Source organism: Thamnophis sirtalis, unplaced genomic scaffold (genome assembly GCF_051295495.1).
Source record: "Thamnophis sirtalis isolate CommonGarterSnake01/CBP01778 unplaced genomic scaffold, rThaSir2_p1.2 scaffold_1, whole genome shotgun sequence".
Lineage (NCBI taxonomy): Eukaryota > Metazoa > Chordata > Lepidosauria > Squamata > Natricidae > Thamnophis > Thamnophis sirtalis.
In genome coordinates, this window is record NW_028261381.1 from 1,333,608 (window position 1) to 1,359,433 (window position 25,826).

At 38.7% G+C, this 25,826-nt stretch overlaps 1 protein-coding gene across 4 annotated transcripts in view; it reads left to right on the forward strand.

Annotated features, from left to right (window-relative positions):
• The window catches only part of ERBB4 (erb-b2 receptor tyrosine kinase 4), a 769,459-nt gene that overhangs the window by 262,193 nt on the left and 481,440 nt on the right, over window positions 1-25,826 (forward strand). For all 4 annotated transcript variants that reach the window (XM_087706314.1, XM_087706322.1, XM_087706329.1 and 1 more), the window contains exon 2: window positions 16,468-16,619. In XM_087706314.1, coding sequence (XP_087562440.1) covers window positions 16,468-16,619 — 152 coding nt within the window. The remainder of the gene's footprint in view (window positions 1-16,467; window positions 16,620-25,826) is intronic.

Consider the following 25,826-nt stretch of genomic DNA (forward strand, 5'->3'; position numbering starts at 1 on the left):
CCATTTTAGTCACTTTTATAATACCTTGACATTTTCTTTTAGGGAAGAGCATGCCAAATGATGTATTGCTCTGGAAGAGAGTGGTGTCATCTTTGCCTTCATCATCCATCATTTTTGCTGAGTCTGGGGTTTATTGGGTATGATCTCTCAGCAGACTATGTAATGAACAGTTGTATCAGAAGTGATTGGCCAAATAATCCCGATACTATCAATGTTCATACGTGGAAGAATTTGAAGGGACTGAGTGAAAACTAGAAGAAAACGTAGGCGGAGTTTGAGTTATATTGATTCTTAGCATTCCGATTTTGAAGAAGTAGTCAAGTCTACTACTGCAATGCACTCTACATGGGGCAGCCCTTGAAGAGCATTCGGAGACTTCAACTTGTCCAGAATGCAGCTGCGCGAGCGATTGTGGGTGTACCTCGATACACCCACGTTACACCTATCCTCCGCGAGCTGCACTGGCTTCCAATCGGTCTCCGGATACGCTTCAAGGTGCTAGTTATTACTTATAAAGCCCTTCATGGTATTGGACCAGGGTACTTGAGACACCGCCTGCTGCCAATTACCTCCCATAGACCCGTTAGATCGCACAGGGTCGGCCTCCTCCGGGTTCCATCCACCAGCCAATGCCATCTGGCTACGACCCGGGGGAGGGCCTTCTCTGTTGCAGCTCCGGCCCTTTGGAACGAACTCCGTGCGGAGATTCGGACCCTCACCTCTCTCCCGGCTTTCCGAAAAGCCGTTAAAACCTGGCTGTGTCGGCAGGCCTGGGGTTGATGAGCTCCCTTCCCCTCTCGACAGGTGTGGTTGTTGGTCATTTTAAATGTCTGTCTTGTATTTGTATGTTCCCCTTCCCGTTTGAGTTGTTCGCCGCCCTGAGTCCCTTTTAGGGAATAGGGCGGCATATAAATAAAATAAAACTTCAAACTTCAAACTTCAAGTCAACTCAAATCAAAATCTTTTATTATGGTCAATGACTGCAAGGCCAAATCCTATTTGTTTGTACTGTTTGATGTTACTTGATAAAGATCACAGGTATGTAAGGCAAGGGTGTGCAAAATACAGGTTATGGATTAAATCTCTCTAAGAAGGAGAGTAGTAGAAATTTCCATTTTTACTACCATACCATTATCAGTACCTCTCTTTTTAACAGGGATGTCTGTGCTGCAGGATTCAGGGATTAAAAGATTTTTCTCTTATAGACATGGAAACTACATTTCATTTTACTACTTAAATTATAAATTTGCATTTTAAAAATAGAAATTTGCTCTGATGCTTATTCCTTTTTTAACATTTAATTTTAATGTTAAAGGAAATCTTAAAAATTATGAATTCCAGTGGTTAGCACACCTCTTAATCTAATATATATATATCAGAGGAGACACCCGTCTCTCTCTAGGCCTAGGAGAACAGCTTTCACCAAGGAGGTTCAGCTAGAATGCATATGTGGGCGAAGCCAGGATCCTCCAGCAAAGTTCTTTCCAACCAGCACTTTTTAAAAATAGGCAAAACTATTTTAGGCATTATTACCTCTGTGCTTCCTACCTCAAGTAGTGGCAGGTTGAAGCATGGTTTTGGCAATGGTTCTGTTAAAATTATTATTATAACTACAAAGGTTATCAGAGGGTAAAAGTTCTGGAGTTTTGTGTGAGCCGCCCTGAGTCCCCTCAGGGAAAAGGGCGGCCTACAAATACTAATAAAACTAAACTAAACTAAACTAAAGTTGTGCATTGCTATTCCTGTTCTAGCAAAAAACAGTAGAGAAATCAAAATTCTTCACAGAGTTGTCAACATGCCATTTAGCCTGCATAGTAACCAGATCTTCTGGTTGTTGTTGTTGTTGTTGTTGTTGTTGTTGTTGTTGTTTCAGTTATGAGAACTCAAAGTTCTAGTTTAGTCTGCTGGTAGCAAAATAACATTTTTTCAATGGTTTTTATTTAGCTTGCTACCCTGTTGATATTCCTTGAAATATTAACATGGAATATGAGACTTCAATTTAATGCCTATAGACTTTTTTATGGCTGTAGACAGTTTCCCATCTGATTGGCTTCAGTAGGCACGGAAGAGAATCCAACTTAATAGCTTTTGGCTTATCATATACCAGCCATCTTGTTTAGAAGCATCTTTTCATCCTTCCTTTCCTAGCATCCCATTGTTAGGATGAATGACAGTTGTTTTTTTTAGATTTATTGTCCCATTGATTAAACTGGGAAATTCTGCTAAAATGTATTTTTCTTCAGTTTTGAACAGGTGGGAGTTCATCGGTCTGTGTACACTGTATAGCATTTTAATTTCATCTTAGTTAAATCTATCTGGGGATTGGAAAAGTATCATTTTAGCATTTTCTCCCAAAATATTGGAGGAGCTTTGGAAATACATTAATGTCAGTCAATTTTAACTTACTTTTTGCAAAGTTAAACAAAATGGTCTCAAGGCCAAAAGGGATAGGGATACTCTTTTATGCTTGAGTAGTTGGTTCATTTGATTCATGAGGGTCATACTATGCCTTTTCTGGTTTTAAGGGTTTCTCCCCCCCCACCCTTTAATCCTTTTCAGTTCTGCAGTGCAGTGTGGGTAGAATATGGGGGCGTGGTACTCTTTAATTAGGCTATTACTCAACCTAATTATCCACAACAGTTATTTGTACCTGTTCATTATGTGACCTATGGATTATGTGGCAATTACTAATTGACTCTTGAAGAGGATTATTATGTAATTTGTGGATCTCAGGGTAACACTTTAATTTTACAGCACAACTAACTACACAGAGTTACCCTGTAACTACATAGTAATTGTAGTGCAATCAAATGGTGAATAATTACACGTAATTATATTGATCTGTACTTGGTAAAATTAAACACTGATCACTACCATCCCATACTACCACCACCCAATCATCAGCTAAAATTGTGAGATTTTTTTTTTATTTTTTTTTTTTGGTAATTATCAGTGCAGTTTGAAAATCTTAGTTGGAGGGATGGGCTATTCTTGTGACCTACTGAGATTCACCTCAGGAGTACCGTTGTTTAGAATTATGGAGAGGCACAAATTTACTGGATGGATAGTAATTTAAATATATTTGTATACTCTTAATTAAATTACAGTTAAAGCAAATAAATGAATATTGCATTCAAGGAACTCTCTGGACAATGATCCCTCCTTCCAGTCTCACTGTAGTTCAAAGACTACCACAGCCCCAGCCCCTAAAGAACTGACATTGTTGGGTTGCTATGGTATTCTTATTCATCTATGAAAGTAAGATTTTTTGCAAGTCCCACAGAAATTTGACTCTCTTCGAGAGTGACAGTTTTAACACAGGAACAAAGATAGAAAAAATCTTCATATTTTGAAACTAAAAAGCATAAGTCCACAAGGGCTGGAAGTGATTTAGTTCCAGCATCACAACAAATATTATCTAAGTTCATTTGTGAATTAAATTTCCCTTCTGTGCAGATACATAAATGGAAAAATGATCTGTTCTCTTTGCTATTATCCGTATAGCAGTTTTTTGTACCTAATCTCAGCTTCCCTTCCATCTCACACACTTTTCCTTCTCCCTTTAGACCCCCGGGTTTTATCACAGGTCAGGTAAAAGATATTCTACACTATAGACAATCTTATCAATAATAAATAAAAAGGTGAGGGAAAGAAGATAGCATTGGCCAAGTTTGAATTATAAGCACAAAGAGAATGATATTCAAAGGAGAATAAAACTTTGATAAAACAGTGAAAGTGGGCTCAGGCAATTTATTACAAAGGAATAAGAGAAATTGAAGTTTCCATAAGTACACTGAACTTTGTACAGAATTGAAAGCACATGGGACCTTTTCTTCTCCTGGGTCTGACAAATGATTGCCCGTTGTTGACATCTTTTTGATCAACCTCATGTCTCATCTTATATCCATATATAGGTATTGTCTCATCTTATATCCATATATAGGTACTTGAGAGACCGCCTGTTGCCAATTACCTCCCACAGACCCATTAGATCTCACAGGGTTGGCCTCCTCCGGGTTCCGTCCACCAGCCAATGCCATCTGGCTACGACCCGGGGGAGGGCCTTCTCTGTAGCAGCTCCGGCCCTTTGGAACGAACTCCCCGCAGAGATTCGGACCCTCACCTCTCTCCAAGCCTTCCGAAAAGCCGTCAAAACCTGGCTTTGCCGGCAGGCCTGGGGGTGATGAGTTCCCTCCCCTCTCGACATGTATGGTTGTGCGACTGTTGTCTACTTTTATTATTTGTATTTTGTCTTTTATGTTCCCCCCTTTTTTTCCCTCTTGAATTGTTCGCCGCCCTGAGTCCTCCCGGAGAAGGGCGGCATACAAATAATACAATACAATACAATACAATATTGCTTTTTGGAGACCGTGGCTAGACACTGTGTGGGTTTCCAAAAGCAGAAAAGATGCACCTTGGAAAAAGGCTCCCAGCAATAAAAATGTTAATTTAAAAACAGTTGCAAAATCTTTGGTGCTCCAAACTCAAAAAGCACCAAGTACTCCACAATTCAACTCTGACCTATTCTCTACTACCGTGTTTTCCCCAAAATAAGACAGGGTTTTATTTTCTTTTGCTGCACAAAATATGGCCTTGGGCTTATTATAGGGGGAGCGCTTATGATTTTCTGGGGCAGGTGAGAAGCGAGGTGCGCCTTTTACTTTTCCAGTTCCTCCACATTCCTCGCCGTTATATCCAGGGAAGCCACTGGTAAAAAAACAACCCTTCTCATGAGTTCAATCAAACGTCTTGAAGTCGCGAGATGGTTTTTTTGTTACCAGGGGCTTCTCTGGACACAGTGGCGAGGAACGCGATGGACCTGGAAAGGTAAGAGGCGCACCTTGCAGCCCAACACCGCCCACCTCGCCCCAATGGTAAAGGCAGCTTGCCTAGTTCCACTCCCCGCTGTCCCTTTAGCGAGGGGTGGCAGGTGGGGGGAGAGAAGCGAGATGCGCCTCTTACCTTTCCAGGTCTGTTGCATTCCTCGCCCTTTCATCCAGTGAATCCCCTTGTAAAAAAAACCTCTTGAGTTCAACTCATGAGGTTTTTTTTACAAGGGGCTTCAATGGACGAAAGGGTGAGGAACACAGCGGAGCTATCAATCTCTGGTAGTGCTAGGACGTGCATCTCGCTTAGCAATAGCAATAGCAATAGCAGTTAGACTTATATACCACTTCATAGGGCTTTCAGCCCTCTCTAAGCGGTTTACAGAGTCAGCATATTGCCCCCACAGTCTGGGTCCTCATTTCACCCACCTCGGAAGGATGGAAGGCTGAGTCAACCCTGAGCCGGTGAGATTTGAACCGCCGAACTGCAGATAACAGTCAGCTGAAGTGGCCTGCAGTACTGCACTCTAACCACTGCGCCACCCCGGCGCTTCCCCCCCCACCTGCCACCCCTCACTAAAGGGACGGCAGGGAAGGGAACCAGGCAGGCTGCCTTTACCATTGGGGTGAAGTGGGCGGTGTTGGGCCGTGAGGTGTGCCTCTTACCTTTCCAGGTCCGTTTTGTTCCTCACTCTTTTTTTTTTACAAGGGGATTCACTGGACAAAAGGTCGAGGAACGCAATGGATCTGGAAAGTTAAGAGGCACGCCTCGCTTCTCCCCACCACCACCTGCCACCCCTCGCTAAAGGGGCGGCGTGGAAGGGAACCAGGCAGGCTGCCTTTACCATTGGGGTGGGCAGAGTTTTTTGTGTGAGAAGGAACAGGCGGGAGGGGGTGATTGCATTGCTGGCCTGCCGCTGTTTTTGCGTGGAAGGGAAGGGCGGGGTGGTGGAAGCACTTTGCCAAGGTGGCGCAGTGGTTAAATGCAGCACTGCAGGCTACTGCTAGATCAGCAGTTCAGCGGTTCAAATCTCACCGGCTCAGGGTTGACTCAGCCTTCCATCCTTCCGAGGTGGGTAAAATGAGGACCCGGATTGTTGGGGGCAATATGCTGACTCTCTGTAAACCGCTTAGAGAGGCCTGAAAGCCCTATGAAGCGGTATATAAGTCTACTGCTATTGCTATTGCTTCACCTGCCACTGTTTTTGCAGCGGGCCCTCATTTTGCTCCGCAAGCTGTACCAGTAGGTGGTACAGTGGTAATGGCGGGGACGGGTTGCGCATGCACTTAAATAGTTGAGGCGGGCTTATTTTCAGGGGAGGGGTTATTATGGTGCATGCCCTGAAAAGCCAGATTGGGCTTATTAGCAGGACATGTCTTATTTTCGGAGAAACACTGTGTACTGCAAAAAATTATTATTGTGTTTATACCATCAGTGAAAAAACAGAAACTGCACCCTGAAGTGACATCTCTGGCACAAAGATTCAGATATGCATTATTATTCTTAGATCTAGTTACTTGCTACATGGTCACCCTACAAGCAGAGTCCAAGTGTGTTTTTTTGGCAGCTTCAAGAGAGGAGCTCAGCAATTTGGACCAACCATAGAGGCAGAAGGTGATCTGAAAGCTTTAACAAAAAGAGTTGAAAGGATGGAAAATTGCCTTGCCTTTGCTTTTCTGAAAAGCAATGCTTGTTATCAATGAATAACTAAGACAAGCTATTTTTCCCCTGGCACTTTTGTCCACAAAAGCAGCTGATCCCATTCTCATCTAGATTGAACAGAATGGGGGGCGGAATTGTACTGTATGTTAAAAATTCCTACATCTGCATTGAAATCCAAATGAAACATCTTGGCAGTGATATGGAAAAGCAGTTAGGTTAAAAATAATTGGAGGAGTACAGTACTAAAAGCAGCTCTCTCATTCTGCCTACCATTACTTGGCCTGCCAAAGAGTTGTAGATGAGCCTCTATACCTAGAGCAAATTGCAGATCTTTCAAAGACTGTACTGACATGAAATGGCACTTGGGAGAAAATCTAGAAAATTCATGTCTTCTGCAAAACTTTTTTCCTTTAGCAGGTAGAAGGAGCAGTAAGATCTCCTTGACTTTATATCAATCAATAGGAAAAACTTAATATAGTCAAAGAAGCAGGAACATTAAGGGAAATTCATGGAGTGTTGGAATTGTTAACTTTGAGGAAGAGTTAAATTGCATTCTAAGGTTCGAGTTTTTTGATATTCTCAAAGAAAATCTGAAGAAATTTCTGAAGTGCCAGATCAGAATAGAATAGAATAGCATTCTTTATTGGCCAAGTGCGATTGGACACAAGAAATTTGGCTTTGGTGCATATGCGCTCAGCGTATATAAAAAGTAGATCAGATAATCAGTTAATCAAAGCAGAGCAAGTATTATCTCAATCTTCTAAAAGGGAAATTATAGACCAAGCAACAGAACCTAGAACAAATACAACTGATTGATTTGTGTACATCTTGAATATAGTATGGTAATTACCAGAAAGTATCAAGAATAATTCTTATTTTTGTTTGTCAGGGTAATTTTCTTCACAAATTGTGAAAATGACGCAATGTATATTTTTAACCGAACCTTCAAGAAAGTCCCTTAGATCATACCGACCAAGGAAAGATTTAAATATAGGCTGGGTGCCATGACAATTCAGAAAGTACAGTACTATTGCAAAAATCGGACTCAAAGAATGACCAATCCCCTTAATATTTTTTTTAGTATTGTTATTAATAACTTTCATTAGACGTAATTGGCAGTTTATCAATATTGCATATAACACAAAAATGAAAGGTTAATAAATAGGCTGAAACACAATAAAAGGTAATAGACATACGTGCAAAGATTTTCAAGAAAGTAAATAAAATCTGTAGTGAACCAGATTTCAGGAAAGCAGTTTAGCTTAAAAGGTACCAATGTTTTGTTAAACTATATCCTGGAATCATTCTGTACAGGAAGAACTGTGGATATATTGAAGTTGGTCTGTTATAAAAAAGCTAATTATATCCTCATGGAAAAAGCTTCCATCCCAAATTTTAAAAGTTGGCTTAATGAAATTTAGCACCTTTAGAATTCAAATTAGTTTGTAATAGAAAAGAGACAGGTTTAGATGATGTAATTCTGTATGGTTGAGATTTAACTCATTTAAAATAATCATAATGATATAACAATAAAATTAAACAAAAATAATGTAATTTTTAATATCTATATCCATCTATCATCCATCTATCTATCTATCTATCTATCTATCTATCTATCTATCTATCTATCTATCTATCATCTATCTATCTATCTATCTATCTATCTATCTATCTATCTATCTATCTATCTATCTATCTCTAAATCCACTCTATTGACAGATAGGAGAGTTTGTGGGAATCATTTCTTAACAATTTATAAGGTTTTCTGTTGTTTTCAAGAGGCTTTTGTCCTTAATCCCTTTTTTATTACTTTGGATAGATTAGTATATATTTTTGTTTTGTAATTTTTTTGACTGAGTAACTTTTATGTTACTAGGTTTGAATTAGATTTAGTTTTATGTCGTATGGACGTTTACATATTATAGTATGAGGCTGTTTAGTGTAATATATATCTATATCTATATCTATATCTATATCTATATCTATATCTATATCTATATCTATATCTATATCTATATCTATATCTATATCTATATCATCTATCTATCTATCTATCTATCTATCTATCTATCTATCTATCTATCTATATGTTGTATTTGTGCTGATAAATAAATAAAGGGAGACTAGTATAGATCTATTTCAAGCTATTTAGCTCTCATCAGCTAGCCATACCCTTACTGGGATTTGAACCTGGGCTGTCTTACACCTTAGGCAGACATCTTAGCCTGCCCCCCCCTCTCTCTCTATCTATATATCTATATCTATATCTATATCTATATCTATATCTATATCTATATCTATATCTATATCTATATCTATATCTATATCTATATCTATATCTATATCTATATCTATATCTATATCTATATCTATATCTATATCTATATCTATCTATATATCTATCTATATCTCTATCTATCTATCTATCTATCTATCTATCTATCTATCTATCTATCTATCTATCTATCTATCTATCTATCTATCTATAACAAATGTTTCTTTAAACAAAACTGTTAATTGTAAAAACTTCCTAAGATTAAGAATAATTTGACAAAAGAACTAATGGTTGGGAGAGGTGGTGACCTACTTCTCAAGGGATCCATTTGAGCGGAAGTTAGACCAGGGTCTTTCTGGGATGCTTATTTTGAAGCCCATGATTCCATTGCTATCTCATCTCAAACAAGATAGTAATTTCTCAACATATTAACTCTATTTGACATTGTAGTTTTACAATTATTTTAGTTCCTTTCTAACACGAGAAAGGTAAAAGATTTAACTGAATTTCATTTAAAAGAAAATAAAAAGCATACAACATTGAGGTTTTCAAAAAGTTTAAAATTGCATTGGTGGGATTGTGAAGTGCTCCAAATCAGTTAATATATTGAGAGAAATTCATCTTTGATTTTTCTTCAGCCAAAAGGACCCGTCAGCAGAAAAGGGTGAATAATTTTAAAAAGCAGCTCTTATCATGAAAATATTGGAAAGTTGCATTCAAAAATATAGTTAGGAGAGTTAGGTAGAATAATAATTGCAGAAATAGTTTTATGTTGTTATAGTAATTGCAGAGAATCACAGAGACTACACTATTCAATGTTTGTTAATACATTATTGCTATGTAACTAAGAATTAGTATAATAAAATTGAAGAATGATGAATCCAAGCATGCTTGTAGCAGTTTTGTGAACTCTCGACTGCAGCTACCCAGTAGGATTTTTAGATATAGACAAGGTGAATAAAATATGTTCAATTTCTCTTGCAATAGAAATGAAAAAAATCCTGCAAGGTATTTCTTTAGTTTACAAATACCAAGGTGGCGCAGTGGTTAAATGCAGCACTGCAGGCTACTGCTAGATCAGCAGGTCAGCGGTTCAAATCTCACCGGCTCAGGGTTGACTCAGCCTTCCATCCTTCCGAGGTGGGTAAAATGAGGACCCAGATTGTTGGGGGCAATATGCTGACTCTCTGTAAACCGCTTAGAGAGACCTGAAGGCCTATGAAGCGGTATATAAGTCTACTGCTATTTTTCAGGGGGAATAAGTATGCCTACATCTTAAAATACAAAATACAAAACTGTAATTCTCAAGCAAAAAATGTGTAGAAGATTTTGGTTTAGTTACTGTGCAGTAATAGCTTCCAGAATTGGCTAATATTCTCATGTAGTTTGATTCTCAAATTCCAATCCTAAAGGTAACTAGGATTATGTCTGAGAAGAGAGAGGACTGGATTCTCATTTAAATAATAAATGATTAAATTATGAAAGAACAGGACAAAATGGTGGCTGGTTATATATTGTAAGATGAGTAAGATGAAATCTCAACTAATACTGTTCTAGGCCTGTATTGATTTATTCTAAATCTACTCCTCTAACTTTCCAGCAAATGGCATTTCAGGCAGATAAGAATGTTGTTGTATTTAAGCTAGAATAACTTGGCAACAACTTTCCTAAAGCTAAATCCAGTAGCACACTAAATATTCAGAATTCAAAGGCCAGCATTCAGAAAGACAGTGAGTTTCATAGTGGAATATGATGTGATAGGAATACGTGATACATAACGTATAAAATTTGAACTGAGACTGCTTCAAAAGGGAGGAAAAAAAGACAAGAAACATGCGATATTAAAATCCTTTTTTCCCATTCCTTATTTGGAAAAACAAACTAGCATATTTAGGAATTTTCATTTGCAGTCAGCATGATCAACCTGCTAAATATGTATAGCCCAAAAAAAGAAAAAGGGCGGGGCAGTTGACAACACGGATCCAAACAGGCTGAAACTCTTCAACGTATACGACTGGTTTAGTTAGGAGTTTGATATTCACCTTGGTTACAATAATTTTCTAGAGCAAAAATTATCATGTTTGCCTTAGCTCAGTGTTTCTCAACCTTGGCGACTTTAAGTCGTGTGGACTTCAACTCCCAGAATTCCCCAGCCAGCATAGCATAGGAAAGGAAAGCATAGCTGGCTGGGGAATTCTGTGAGTTGAAGTCCACAGGACTTAAAGTCGCCAAGGTTGAGAAACACTGCGCTTAGCTGGTTTCTGTCCATTTGGAATGAGATCATGTTGGCTCTCATTCCAGTCAGTTGAGATTAAATCCCTGAGAGCATATTGGCACCTACAGCCAAATGAGCAGCAAAGCTACTAAGCCCTGGGGTTTCTTGACAAAACAGCTCTCCGTATTACCCGCGTGGTAAAGGAATATAAATGAAAACTTGAGCCAAGATCATAAATAGAAATCCAGACAAATGCCCTTCACATCAGCGTTCCTCAACGTGTCATTTTTAACCAACAGCATGGCGGGGTTTACCCTTCCTTTGCTGCCATGAAAGGGGATCCGGATACACAGCAAGGCCCTCAAGGAGAGCCAGATGATAGCACAGATGGCAGATGACAAATCTGGCAAGGTTTGACGGGTGGAAATTGCTTGCTCTAATTGCTTGTCAAGTCCAGTACCTATGTCAGAGCTAAGGACTTGAGCTCAAGGCAAAACAGCATCAGAACAAAGGAAAGGAGAGGCTGGTAGAGATGGAGAAGGTGGGGGGAAATAGCTCATTTATCTGCGGCCCAGAGTAAAAAAGATGGTTCCATAAAAACAGTTGTAGCTACTTAACAGGCATGATGTAGACCCTGCAGTATAAATTCACAAGATTTGAACAAAGCAGGAGGCTTCAGATGGTTGGTAATTCAGAGAAGAATTTGGTGACTGAGAAAGGAACCTATTACAAGATGACAGATTTGTGCCATAGCCATAAATAACGTACTGAACAAAAGATTCAAAACTAGAGTATTTCTCTAATATTGACTAAAATTAAATTGCTCCCAATACTTGAATATAGAACTTTTTAAAAGCAGGCGTGGGAAGGAATATTGTATTATGCAACTTTCATGGATATTGGGAATTACCTATCGAATATTTTAGTATCATGGCCACAGGCAACTCTTCCTCTCTACATTGATGAGATATAGGTAGACTAGACCATAATAGTCTGTTTTGCCTCCCCCCCAGGGGTGGGTTTCAACCGGTTCGCGGCGGTCCCTGCGATCCGGTTGGTCGACGAACCCGGAAGTAAGTAACTTCCGGGAACGGCGAAGGCCCCCCCTGCGCCCACACGCACCCGCGCGCCCGCTCCCGCTCCTTACCCGGTTTTGATGAATTCTGCGCTTCCACGCATGCGCAGGACACATACAGCGCCTGCGCGATCCTCCAGGAGCAGCTGGAGCATCGCACAGACGCTAGTACGCATGCGCGCGCTGCACACGTGCGCAAGGACGCCGCCGGCCTCGTTCCAACCGAACCGGTTGGAACGGGGCGAGAAACCTACCCCTGCTCCCCCCCTTCTGCTCAATTATGTCCAATTCTTGGAGGCAGCCTGGACAAATCCCTGCAGTTTTCTTGGTAAGGCTTTGTCAGGACTTACTTTGCAATAGCCATCGGTTTCCTCCTGGGGCTGAGAGAAAGTGACTGGTCCAAGGTCACCTAGCTGGCTTTCTGCCCAAGGATGGGCTACAACTCCTAATCTTTGGTTTATAGCTGTATATGTTTATCATTATAGCAAACTGGCTCACTGTTTTGCCTCTAGATGGCTATTAAAACTGCCAGGGCAAACGAGATAGCAACCGTTTAACAAAGTCCTCTATTGGTGTCCCATGTTAACCCATATAATTGTGAACTCAAACCCACCTCGATTATTTTTCTTGGCAGTTTATATATTAGTATTAATTTTTATTATTCTTGGTTTGGGGGGGACCGCTGTAAGGCATTGACCGTCCATGTCAGAACCAAGAAGCAAATACCAAACTACCTTTAGTTTTGGCTGGAAGTCAGCTGATTATCTGACTACCATGAAGTTGATTCTCTTCCATTTAGGCTGCTTAACACTTTCCCTCCCACTGTTAACCTGATAAGGCATTTTGTATGAATAGCAATGGCAATAGCAGTTAGACTTATATAGCGCTTCATAGGGCTTTCAGCCCTCTCTAAGCGGTTTACAGAGTCAGCATATTGCCCCCCAACAACAATCCGGGTCCTCATTTCACCCACCTCGGAAGGATGGAAGGCTGAGTCAACCTTGAGCTGGTGAGATTTGAACCGCGAACTATAGGTAGCAGTCAGCTGAAGTGGCCTGCAGTACTGCACTCTAACCACTGTGCCACCTCAGCTCTACCTCACGGGCATTCAAAAAAGACAAGATAATAGTTATGTCCACGTGAATATGTTGACACTACCACTTTCATCTTCATTTATTTTTTATTCTCAACCCTGCAGTAACTAAAAAAAGAGTTAAAACTGCATTATTCAATTGACACAAGAAAGGGAATTTCTCTGTGTGTGTGTGTGTGTATAAATACATTTCTGAAAATGATTTTGTGAGCAGTGCTTTTGTATGCACTATTTATTGGCAAATCAATTCTTCAGCTAAAAGTTCTGCTATACAAGATCATGTAGAGAAACACATATATTATTTTCTTAAAACCTGTTAACTATGGCTTCTTTTTAATTTTTAATTTTGAACCAGGTTACAGTCTCTCATTCAAAGATACCCAGAACACAGCTCCAGAGACTGAAAAAGAATATTTCACTTTTAATGTGTTCAGGATAATTCAACAAAGGGTTCCACCACAAATCCGCAAAGCCCTTATCCGCGGAGACATAAGCGCGAAGACTAATTCGCGCCGTTCTAAGCGCTAAGGAAAAACGCGACCCTACCGCGATGACATAATCGCGAGGGCAAGTTCGCGCATTCCCAAGCACTCAGTACCCTAAACCTAACCGTAAACCTAACGCTAAACCTAACCCTAACGCTAAACCTAACGCTAAACCTAACGCTAAACCTAACGCTAAACCTAACCCTAAACCTAACCCTAAAACAAACCCCTAAACCTAATCCTAACTCTTACCTTAATTGAAGTCGGCTTTCTGCTGCGGCGCCATTTTAAAGCGCCCTTCTGTTGCTGCGCTGTTGTCACGGCAGTGATGACACGCAGTGATGACGTCGCGGCTTTAGCGCCACGATTTTATCACCACGATTTTGACGAGCGCGGTTTTGTTGTGCCACGCAACAAAGTATGTGGAGTTGGAAAGCTATCTTGACTTGGTCAAACTGTGTTCCGGAAACCCTTTGCAATTACTTGTGAAACTCAGTGAGGGATAACTGTGTGTTAATTGCATTTCTATAAAGATTGCCTGAGGGTGTTAATCTTTCAAAGCATAAACAACAAGCCGTTTCAAAGACTAACCGGTTTAATAAACCATAAACACTTGTGAACAATAGTGAACTGCAATCCACAAAGGCTTAAAATAAAATAAAATAGGTAGTCTTTATGATGCCACAATTCAAACTTCACAATCTTTTATGACACATACTTGACAATTTATTTCGTTTACTTTGCTTGCATGCCCACCCACATCCAGAGACTCTGACCTGCTAACAATGTCAACTTAATGTAAAATAACCCCCAAATCCCAAGCACTTACAAAAAATAAAAAGATTAAAAAGCATAAAATAGAAATGTCCCGCCTCCACAAATTCTACCTTCATTTATAACATTCTTTCCTCCTGTACAAAACGGAACAGGTAGTCTTCACAATTAACTTAAAGCTCAAGAGTCACAGGGCAGATTGTTTCTCTACCAGAATGAACTTCGAAAGACTGGAGTTTTCTACTCAAATTTCTCTTGTTGTTTTTTGAGGCCTTGTCAGATAACAAGCCTTTAAGTGTGGTCTCCCCTGTGCAGTGTAAAATGATACTATCGCTTCTCATTGTCTTGATGCTATACCTCTGTTGATGCCTCCTACGACGGTATTGGCCTTTTTGGCAGCTGCAGCACACTGTTGGCTCATATTTAAGGGGTGGTCCTTTGTGTCTTCCCCGAGACAAAAATAAACGCAGATTACTGTTGTGGCCCAGCAGGGGCTGTTTTTTTAAAAAAATCTGTAGTAGTCTTGCATGATTGCAAATCTCATCATATTTGGTTTATCACATCTCTGATTTAAAGTGAGTATAGATGTGTTTAAGACTTTGCAGTAATATAAAAAACATTTTAAATGCCTTCTTTGTATACTTGTTTGCTTTTAGCATTCAAAAGTGATACTTGCAATCTAATAAGGATAGACTTCTTATTGAATAGGGTGGGAAGAGTAAATACTGTAGCTGATTTTGTAAATAGCCAAATTACACACTCTTTGGGCTCTGTGTGTGTGTGTGTGGGGGGGAGCAAATGACTGTGATTTCATCCCACCTCTTCCCCATATCCCTGATTTCAAAATCCATTTTTCCTATCTTCTTTACTTATTCTTAATAGTTTATGTTAGGAAAAAAATATTTAAACAAACAAAAATTTTCTATTTGGAGCAGAAGTGTTTCTGCTATAATGACACGCCTATGCTGCACTGATATAAATTCAGTGAAAGCATTGCTGTAATGGCTCCTCTCCTAACTTAAGAAAGTAAAGACTCTTGAAACAGATTATTTCAAAAGGAACCTTTAGAGCCAAGGTGGCGCAGTGGTTAAATGCAGCACTGCAGGCTACTGCTAGATCAGCAGGTCAGCGGTTCAAATCTCACCGGCTCAGGGTTGACTCAGCCTTCCATCCTTCCGAGGTGGGTAAAATGAGGACCCAGATTGTTGTTGGGGGCAATATGCTGACTCTCTGTAAACCGCTTAGAGAGGGCTGAAAGCCCTATGAAGCGGTATATAAGTCTACTGCTATTGCTATTGCTATATTGCTAATTAAGCAGGATGGAAACCATTAGAGGCAAAGCAGCATCTGGAAACCTTTAGGCAATGCAACTGATAATGACCCCTCCCCTTTGTCCGAATGCAGATTCTGACCAATACACAAGTGTGAAGATGTTTCCTTAACTCTTCTGCCATGAGAGTCGAATAAAACACATGTTCCCATGGCTATCTCTAGTTAGACATTAAAGTAAGATATCCTACATGGCCATCATAAACATCCCTCCAGAGGTGCTGGGACCTTCAGCCTTCCGGTGACAGGAAACCAGTTGTAAATCTCAGTTGTTACATGTACTGCTAGTAATTTAACTCCGAGGCCCCCCTCCTCCCAACTGAATGGCAATTTCACGTAAGGGATCTGACAATTGCTTTAATTGCTTCCAAACCCATTGCAGGATATGCACACTTCTGAAATTTTATTGTGGTTATTAGCATGGATGCTTTTCTCATTTTTGTTCAGAATTCCATGTCATCTATTCTGAGGGCTTCACTTTTGTAATCCTGGTGGAGTTTCAAATAATTTTCTTAATGTTGCATATAGCAGTGAATAGTAAAAAATTAGGAGAGTGAGGAAATCACTGTAGATATGAAATAATTTATATATACCTAAATTAATTGACTGGAATATATTTTATATGATTACCCACAATCATTTAACTTTAGATAAATTACAATACATGAATTTTGGGGCACACATTTATATTAGTTCTTACTCATTATTCCCATTCTCCCATTTTTTTTACAGTTTGTGCTGGCACTGAGAACAAATTGAGCTCTCTGTCTGACCTTGAGCAACAGTATCGTACATTGCGAAAATATTATGAGAACTGTGAAGTAGTAATGGGTAATCTAGAAATCACCAGCATTGAACATAACCGAGATCTCTCCTTTTTACGGGTAAGTGATGTCTCACTTCCTTTGAAACACATGTAAGTAGACGTTTGCTATTGCATTGATGGTCTGAGTCAGTGTGGAGATTATGACTTTAGAGAGATTTGTGAATGATGTGATAAAATGCTCTTACTAGTGTTGCTCTTGTTCCTTTTCTTGTGTCCTATCGTGGTCTTTGCTTAGATTGATCTCACATTTTCTACTTTTAATGCAAACTGCTCAGCTGCTTTAGAGTGGGCTGGGCACTAAATATTGTAAAGAAATGCATACATGTGCCTTGTGGAATTATGGGGAATTTCATCACCAAGTGTCTCTGGTTAGGAAACGGAATAAATATACTTTCTCTATGAAGTGAAGCTCCAGGCTGTTTCCCTGTGTTTCCTTAGCAATACTTCAGAGGCTAGATGAAAAAGAATACCATTGCATGCTTTAAAAAATGAAGCTTACATATAGAAATTATTGTTTGCTTCCTCAATATATTATATTCTGTTGCTGGTGGTCAAGGTATGCATAGAGAAATGAGAAAATGCCACATGAAAGTGAAGGCTTATGATTTTGTTTTCTATACAAAATTAGGGCACCTTAAAGTTTCAAAATATGTACCATTTTAAAATATTTTACTATATAGTGAATTTGTTAAACGATCATGCTAGTTATGCTGGCGCTTTATAAATTCAAAACTACTTTATCTAAACTCCAGAAATTGTCTATTTTGACATAGTGAATGGATCTGGAGTATGGCTTGGAGAAGAAAAAAGAGCTTTGTTCTCCTATAATCTTGGCAAGGGAAAAATAGTTGTGATTTTTGTTTCAGCAGAACAAGGTGAAACTTTTAGGAAGGCAATTTACAAGGAAGGAAATGTACAGCATTGTGTAGGAATTAATGCAAGAACTAGTGATGTCATTCAAATATTTGGTATAGTTCTGTTATTTTGGATCATAATATGATGAACACACATTTCTTTATGGAATAGCTTTGCCAAATTTCAGTTACGCTGAAGAGATGGGAATGTGCTTTGAGAAAAGTGTTGATAAAAATTAATGATGCCTTTTAAAAATAGATGTGATGGAAGTTATTGTTGGGAATTGTGATGGAAGCTAAAGACTAAATGAACTGAATGATTTTCCATTGGAATTGTATTCCGTTAAGTTAAACTATCTAGTCTAAACTTTTAATCTTTAGCTGAATTGTGGTCAAGAAGGATGTATAGTCTAGTAATATGCATGCCCAGAAATTTGCATGTGTGGTCTAAGCAGATAAGGAAAGACAAAATCAGTTAGCTATTAATGATATACGGCAAAGTTCTTATACTAACACACACTTTTGCTGTGTACTATAATGTCTTACTATAAAAGCTTGGCATTTTGCCTCAGAGAAGTATAATATAGTGAGTTTTTGTGTGATTGACTGGACTCTGCAGATTCATAATAAAGATTTTGGGTAACTTTTAAAACCATTTCTTGACTGAATAGAGGAATATCCCAAACCTCATCCCTTAGCTAGTTAAAAAGGCTGTGGGGGTTGCTTCATGGTCTTTCCCAAGAATTGTGGTGACTGGGACAATACTCTAGTTCCTGCCAAGGAGCACAACCTCTAAGACCCTTCCAGTATGAAGCTGAAATCACCTATTTGGGTCTGTTGGTGGAGGAAGTGATGCCAGTGTAGCAGTTAAAGTAATTGGTACATTAGTCCATAAGATTCCAGTGTAGATAATATGTCTGCAAAACTGTATGTAAGGGCTCTCCTTTGAGAGAGAATGTGAATATTTTGCCTTTGTGTTTTCCGGTCATAAAATGGGGTTGAGTTTGGGTTGTTTTTCAACCCTTTTTGTTAACCTGGGGACAGGCGGTTGACACCTTGAGACAGGAAAGCAAGGGACGAATACCAGAGTGTCATATCTATAGGGATTGTATGAAGAGCTTTTTATGTGGAAACATGGGGTACGAAATGGATGTTTAGGAAAAAGGTCTGGAAGTGCTGGTAAGCCACGCAGGGGCACTCTGTTGGAACAGTTTTTACAGGCCTGGAAGCTGGGATGAGAGCCAGTTCAGCTTTGGATTAGTAAAAAGTGTATGTAATATCCTTTGCCATCAAGTTGCAAATAATGAACACTGTCAGGTATAGTATAATCTTTATTGCCATTGTATTTAAATACATCAAAATTGGTTGGTATGGGTAACGTATCAAATCTGTTGAATGAGGAAGCAATTATGGCTCTATTGAAGACTCAAATTTATTTCAAATAAAAACAAAAAACAAAAGTTCTTTTTAGAACAAAAATCACATCTTGAAAAAAGCTTGGGACATTATTTAATACAGTTCAGTAACATAACAGCCCTTTGCAGAAATCAAAGCTGTTTAGAAACCAATGCAATCTTCCTTAAAATACAAGCCTGCCAACAGTACTAAATCCTCCCCCACCACCTCCACCGGTTGGACCGCAACTCCCTGGGGGATCATTGTCATCAAATCCACTTGGCCGAAAAGAACACGAAGCTGCAGATGCTTCTAGGGCCTGGGCTCCTATTGAGGACTCAAAATGTTCCTTATGTGGATGGACAAGAATGTCTCCAGACCCATCAAGTCCAAGTCCGCCCCCTTCACTGCCGGGAATATGAACAGTCTACCCCTTTTTTCTGCCAAGATGCAGCTGGAGCCACTAGAAAAGTCTGGGCCATGATTAGAATTCACAAACCCCTCTAGGCAAACTTAGGTGAGCACCTGAAAGTCCTGAAAGAGCTAAAGGATTTGATGCTGCTGTCAAGGTAGTGGAAGAACATGAGACTGCCATGCCCAAAGAAGTCTACCTGTGAAATGATGCCCAAGAGGATTATACATGCTGTGGACAAAGTACAGACAGGATCATGTCTGCATGCAAAGCAGACCAAAACCAAACCAATCAACTGGTCTCACTTCCATGCAATTTGATGAAAATCGAGATAAGTTTTATGTTAGGTTCTCTGAGGAAGCAAAACAGTTCTTCAATGGGATTCAGAAAAATATAAAATAAATGTTTGTGTGAGAGAGAGAAATCTGAGAGTTGTAGCAGCAGCTGCCTTTGTTAATCAATAATACGGACATCTGTAATTATTTTCACCAATATTGTCCAAGGTGGAACAGAAAAAAAAAACATGCCTCAGTTGAGAGCGATTGCAACGTAAGTCCTTGAAAGGAGAAGAATGTTGAAGTTACTCAAGAATATTTCTCCAACCCCAACGATCAAAGCAGAAAACACCTAGGATAAGAAATAGGATTAGGCTCAGGTGGCTCTGTGAATCAGTTTCTACAATAATGATTTTCTGTTTTCCTCCTGAGGTTCTGCTATATATTACAATGGGTGACCATGATTCAAATAACAATTCAGAGTTATCCTAGCAATCATAGAATGTAAAATTTGCTGGTTTCCCCCCTCCCTAGTCATTAAGTCACATTGTAGAGATTTTTGGTTTTTTGTAGAAGAGTGGAACTCCAGAGGAATGCAGTGGATCCAGAATTTTTTCCCCATGGTCCAGAGACACGCTACCTCAGCCACATGACAATGTGGTTCAGATTACATCACTTTCTTTATAATTTGGGATTTGATTTATACACATAATACACATACACATGCACATACAAATGAGTATTTGAAAGGTTCAATTGTTGTGTCTCAAACAGCGTAACCCAAAGGGTAAGACAAGATGGTGCCAGTGGTAAAAGAATGGGGGTTGATCCATTACTTATCACCTCTTACTTGTCAAACTCCTAAAGAGCCTCCAGAAAAATTAATGGATGACTAACTTGTACATCTATGCTTGTATATATAGAATGGCTCCCAGGCATCTTTCCACTCAGTATCAGGCTTTGGGAGAATTTATTTTTAAAAAGAGTGTCCTCAGTTGATCCATGTAGTTTTAGTAGTTTGAAACAGTAACATATAAATTGTTAAGTGTATTTTGAAGTTGATAAACGTAAAGAAACAAGAGCAGCAGGTGGCAAATCTACAGATTCTCACTATTTTCTTTTTGTTGTTCTTTAGTGGTTCCCAAAAAAATCATGTTTTTGTTTATTTTTACCTGAGATTGCCCCCTCACAGATGTCTCAACAAGAATAGCATCTCCAGTTAACGCTATAAATTATAGCTATTAGCATATAAAGAAAACAACAAAACAAAATACATTCTTGAAAGGAGGAGAAAAATAGATACAAGTAGCATGTTTATGGTAATCTTTCGACATTCATTAGTTTAAGGATGCTTCTTATTTCACTGTTTGAAAAAAAAAATGCTTCAGTGACCCAATTAAGAAACCAACCAACCAATTGTTCTACTTCAAACTTGGAAAATTAATTTTATTCTTTCTTATTCTCCTGATATGAAATGGGTTCCAGTAACAACTATATAAAGTCATAACTGTGTGCAATGCATTAGAGCAGTGCTTCTTAAACGCTTTGCTCTCAGAACCCCTTCCCACCTTTAATAATTCTGTAGGGCCCCGAAAGATCTTTTGTTTCTATGAGTTATTTTTATTGATTTTTACCATATTAAAAATTGAAACAGACACAACTGTAGAGCATTTATTGAAACGTGTAAAAATAACAGTAACATGTAAAAATGTGTAAAAATAACAGTAATGATAACTCATTTTTATTAACGTAATATTGATTATTAAAATATCTATATTTTTAACAAACGTAACAATAAGAAGAGTGTCACTGCTTTAAATTTTTATAAATACAAGTAAGTTTCATTTGGAGGACCCTCGAGTGCATCTTGGGGGACCTCCAGATGTCCTTGGACCATCCTTTATGAGTCTCTGCTTTACGGAGTCCAGCACTGGACAGACATTTGCTCTGAGGAACTGAATGTTAAGCAACTCAAAGTCATTTCTCTGCAGTGATTTGTATTATAGAAATGATGTGATTTGCAACACAGAATGAATAGACAAACTCATTCACTTCACCAGAGCAATTGGATTGACCTCAAGACTCTTCGGTGATGTATGAGAGAAGTTTTTCCCCAGCCTTCTCACAGAATATCTCAAACAGAAAGAGAAAGCTACTCGGTTGTTTTCCTTTCTCTCTTAGAAGCAAATGGACCTCTTCACAAAATACTCTACTTCACAAGGTGCTCAGTTTGTTATTGTTTCAAAAGAAAGTGTCCCTTCAAAAGTTTTGCAAAGCCTTGTTATACATAAAAAAAGCAATAAAATAGAAGGAAGAATGCAGAAGAGGGAATGTTTTCCATTCATTTCAACAATTCAGTAGAGGATGAAAGGCTTCATCAAAGGCTTTGTAAACCCCGCACCCCCAACAACCAGGTTTTGAATGGAGGAACATCTAGGTATACCAGATGGAGTTGTAGGGATGAATGGCTAATATGTATTGGCCAAATCTTTCATATTCTAATTTGCAGTCCAAATTTTCCACATGGCAAAATTTTCTGTAAGAGAGGTCCTTACTTTATTTGAGTTCTTTGGAAAAAGATTCCTGGAATTTTGTGCCTTTTTAAAATATTTTGATTTGTTGACAATTGCAGGCTAAGCATTATAGATAAGAGTGTAAAGGACTAGGATTAACAGTGTAATCCAATACCTCACACCCAATTTCTAAAAAGATGAACATCACTCTTAGTGCTCCTAAAGTCTTCTATAACTTCTAGTTGCATTGAGGGTGGTTAAGAGTAAGTCAGCTCCTCCAACTGCTTCCTAGTTTTCTGCATTTTCATCAGTGAGTTTCCTGGAATAACATTGCAGTGACATATTTGCCATAGATCATTTTCAGTCTTTTTATTTTGGCATTTTCATCAAATTAACTTTTTTCTTATTTCCTCCTTCCAGTTCCTATGTTAGTAAAAACATAAATCCTATGCAAGTCCTTCAAGAACTTAACTTTGTTGGTGGGGACAGGGGACATTAGGTTGTGGGTGCTCTATCACTGAAGGTTTTTAAGAAGAGATTGGAGAGCCGTTTGTCCAGAATGGTGTAGGGTCTCCTGGGAATTGGAGTAGAAGACTTTCAAGGGTCCTTCCAACTCTGTTATTGTCTGTTGAATAGCCAGCATATGTCCTATGGAAGTATTTCCCAAAGCAACTCTGGGAAAGAGAATATTTGGTCTAAAATGTGAAGGGCCCTTGGAAAATACTGGTTAGAAGGAAAAAGAGACAAGATTAGTGTTTTTCCCCCCAAAAAGAAATATCTGACAATTTTATGACAAAGAATAATTAAACAATATTCAGTTGTAAAGGTCATATAATTGTTTAATGTCTTTGTTAAAATTTTGTAACTCTGTTGATTAACTGCTGTAATGTTCTTTCTCATGAAATGTCATGGAATTTTCAGTTAGTACAGAATATTTTCTTGAAGCCGAGAGGAAAATATTCACCTTGTTGCAACTGAGAATTTAGTCAAGAAGGTCATTAGTCTGTCAAATTTTATTTTAACTTCTACAGTATGGATGTGTCCATTAATTTTTTCTCAAACATTAAGGCCACCTACTTTTACTTCATATTAGTTGACATGGAACTGTTAGCCTTTTAACTACCTCTTCTGCAACTTTAAACAATTCACTTCATTTATTCCCAGGGCTTTCCTATTTGATAACTGATCTGATGCCTCTCTTACCTCTTGTAGAGTTGGTTTCTGAATATTCAGTATTATCTTATCTACAATTGCCATTATATAATCTTTTAAAGAGTTTTACTACAGTCTTTAATTTGCCCCCAACAGATATTTTCCATCATTATTCTTGAGCATCCTGTGTAAGCTGTACATTTTCTGTTATGTCTTGGATTGTAGTCAAAATACCTCTTATTTTCCTTTTTATGTTACATTCCTTTACTTGTTGATTTCCTTGAATGAACTCTTCTTCTGTTCTTTCTTGACTGACCTTGGTAGTTTGCATTTGGTACTTACATATCTTTCTGATTGCTCAAGGCTTTCATCGTCTGTCTTTTCTTGGTTATCATAACAGTTTGTTTTGAAAATCACTTGCATAATATCCTCTTTCTATTTGAGGAAATGTTTTTCTGTTTTGAGTTTCATCATCTTTCCCCCCATAGTTCTTCTGGTTCATTCTTGCATAATTTAAACGTATAAAATCTGTTCCTTACATTCATGTTGTGTTCTTGTATGTTTTCTGGTGCTGTCAGAAGCAATTCACTTTAATTTTTGAAATTTAACCCAAATATTTGATAGCGATATTAGAATAGAACAGAATAGAACAACAGAGTTGGAAGGGACCTTGGAGGTCTTCTAGTCCGACCCACTGACTAGCCAAGGTGGCGCAGTGGTTAAATGCAGCACTGCAGGCTACTGCTAGATCAGCAGTTCAGCGGTTCAAATCTCACCGGCTCAGGGTTGCCTCAGCCTTCCATCCTTCCGAGGTGGGTAAAATGAGGACCCAGATTGTTGGGGGCAATATGCTGACTCTCTGTAAACTGCTTAGAGAGGGCTGAAAGCCCTATGAAGCGGTATATAAGTCTACTGCTATTGCTATAGGCAGGAAACCCTATACCACTTCAGACAAATTGTTATCCAACATCTTAAAAACTTCCAACTTCTTGAAGCAAGTTGCTCCACTGATTAATTGTTCTAACTGTCAAGAAATTTCTCCTCAGTTCTAAGTTGCTTCTCTCCTTGATTAGTTTCCACCCATTGCTTCTTGTTCTACCCTCAGGTGCCTTGGAGAATAGCTTGACTCCCTCTTCTTTGTGGCAACCCTTGAGATATTGGAAGACTGCTATCATGTCTCCCCTAGTCCTTCTTTCTATTAAACTAGACATCCCCAGTTCCTGCAGCCGTTCTTCATATATTTTAGCCTCTAATCCCCTAGCCTCCAGACAATATTAATAGTCTGTTTTCAGACCTGGAATTGTATTTGCCGATTGGATTAAATTCCTCTATCTTCTGTTTCCTTTTTTTTTTTGTAACCTATTTTGTTCTCCACGTTGTCCATCCATTGAAGTCCTTATGTTGCTTGACCAAGTATTGGCATGAAACAAAAAATGCTTTTTTCAAGGCTCTGTTAATCTGTGTTTTTGCATTAATATAATAAAATGTTGTTCATTCAGTATTTGCATTCTAGCCACGGATTAATAATACGCCATCCTTTCTTGATATGTATATAGCATCTCTTATAATGTTTCCATAGCATCGTAAGAGATGCTGTATACAATATAGTCTGTGGGAACTCTCATGATTGATTTTCTCAAGCTTTTACAGTGGAGAAGGCTAGAAAATGGGGAAGAGCACGCCATACCTATTCTTAGCACCTGGGAAATATAGAACAGATTGCGTCTGCTAATAATTTGGATAACTTCTATTTTTTAAAATTAATTTCATGATGAATTCTAACACTAACAGTACTTTCCCATCCAGGATCTTCCCATCGTCTTTCTCACTTCAGTCAGAGAGAACCTGCTGATGAGAAATGCCCCCCCCCCCACACACACAACATTCCTTGCTACAGAGTCAGGAGAGAAAGGAAATGCAACTACCAAGAAATAAGATCCTTTGTCAGTCTAATGCCTGGGATGAGCAATTTATCCAAAGCTTCCAAAAATCTGGGGTTTGAGAGGGAGAATGAGACATGGGGGACAATCTACATTGGCTACACAGGAAAGATACAGAATGAAGGTCTACTTCAGATTCACAGTCAGGAACTCCCTCTTCCCTTTCTGTCCTGCACCAGAAATCTACCATATTAAGAAATAGTCAAATTCCGTGAGACTGGAAAACTCAGGAAAACCAAAAACCTCTTGGATTTTACTTAAAAAGATCTTTATTCCTTATGAAAAACTGGAGGGCAGCTACTGTTCAGGTCTACACTGACTCTTTATCATTAAATTGACATCGTGTTTGAACCTCGTAGTTAATTATTGCTCTTCTAGAAGAGCATTCAGTGACAGAGATCATTTTCTGCATCACATTGTCATAATTGCACTGAAAAGGGTTATTTTCTAAAATAGGAATTATTCATTTTGCAGCTCATCTCCCAACAAGAGTCCATGTATAAACCTAACATGAGAATAAAACCAGTGTCAATAATTTCTGTCTGTCTGTCTTAAACTAAATCACAAAAGCCTTGAATGTTTTTTTGGAATTCTGTCACGTCTATTATATAACAAAGCAGGAGATTGAAATAGTTCAATCACAGAAAGCTAGTAAAGTGGCAAAGGATCACTGGATGATTGCATGGTTAATCTGGTTAATTGGTTAATCTGGACATCCACATAT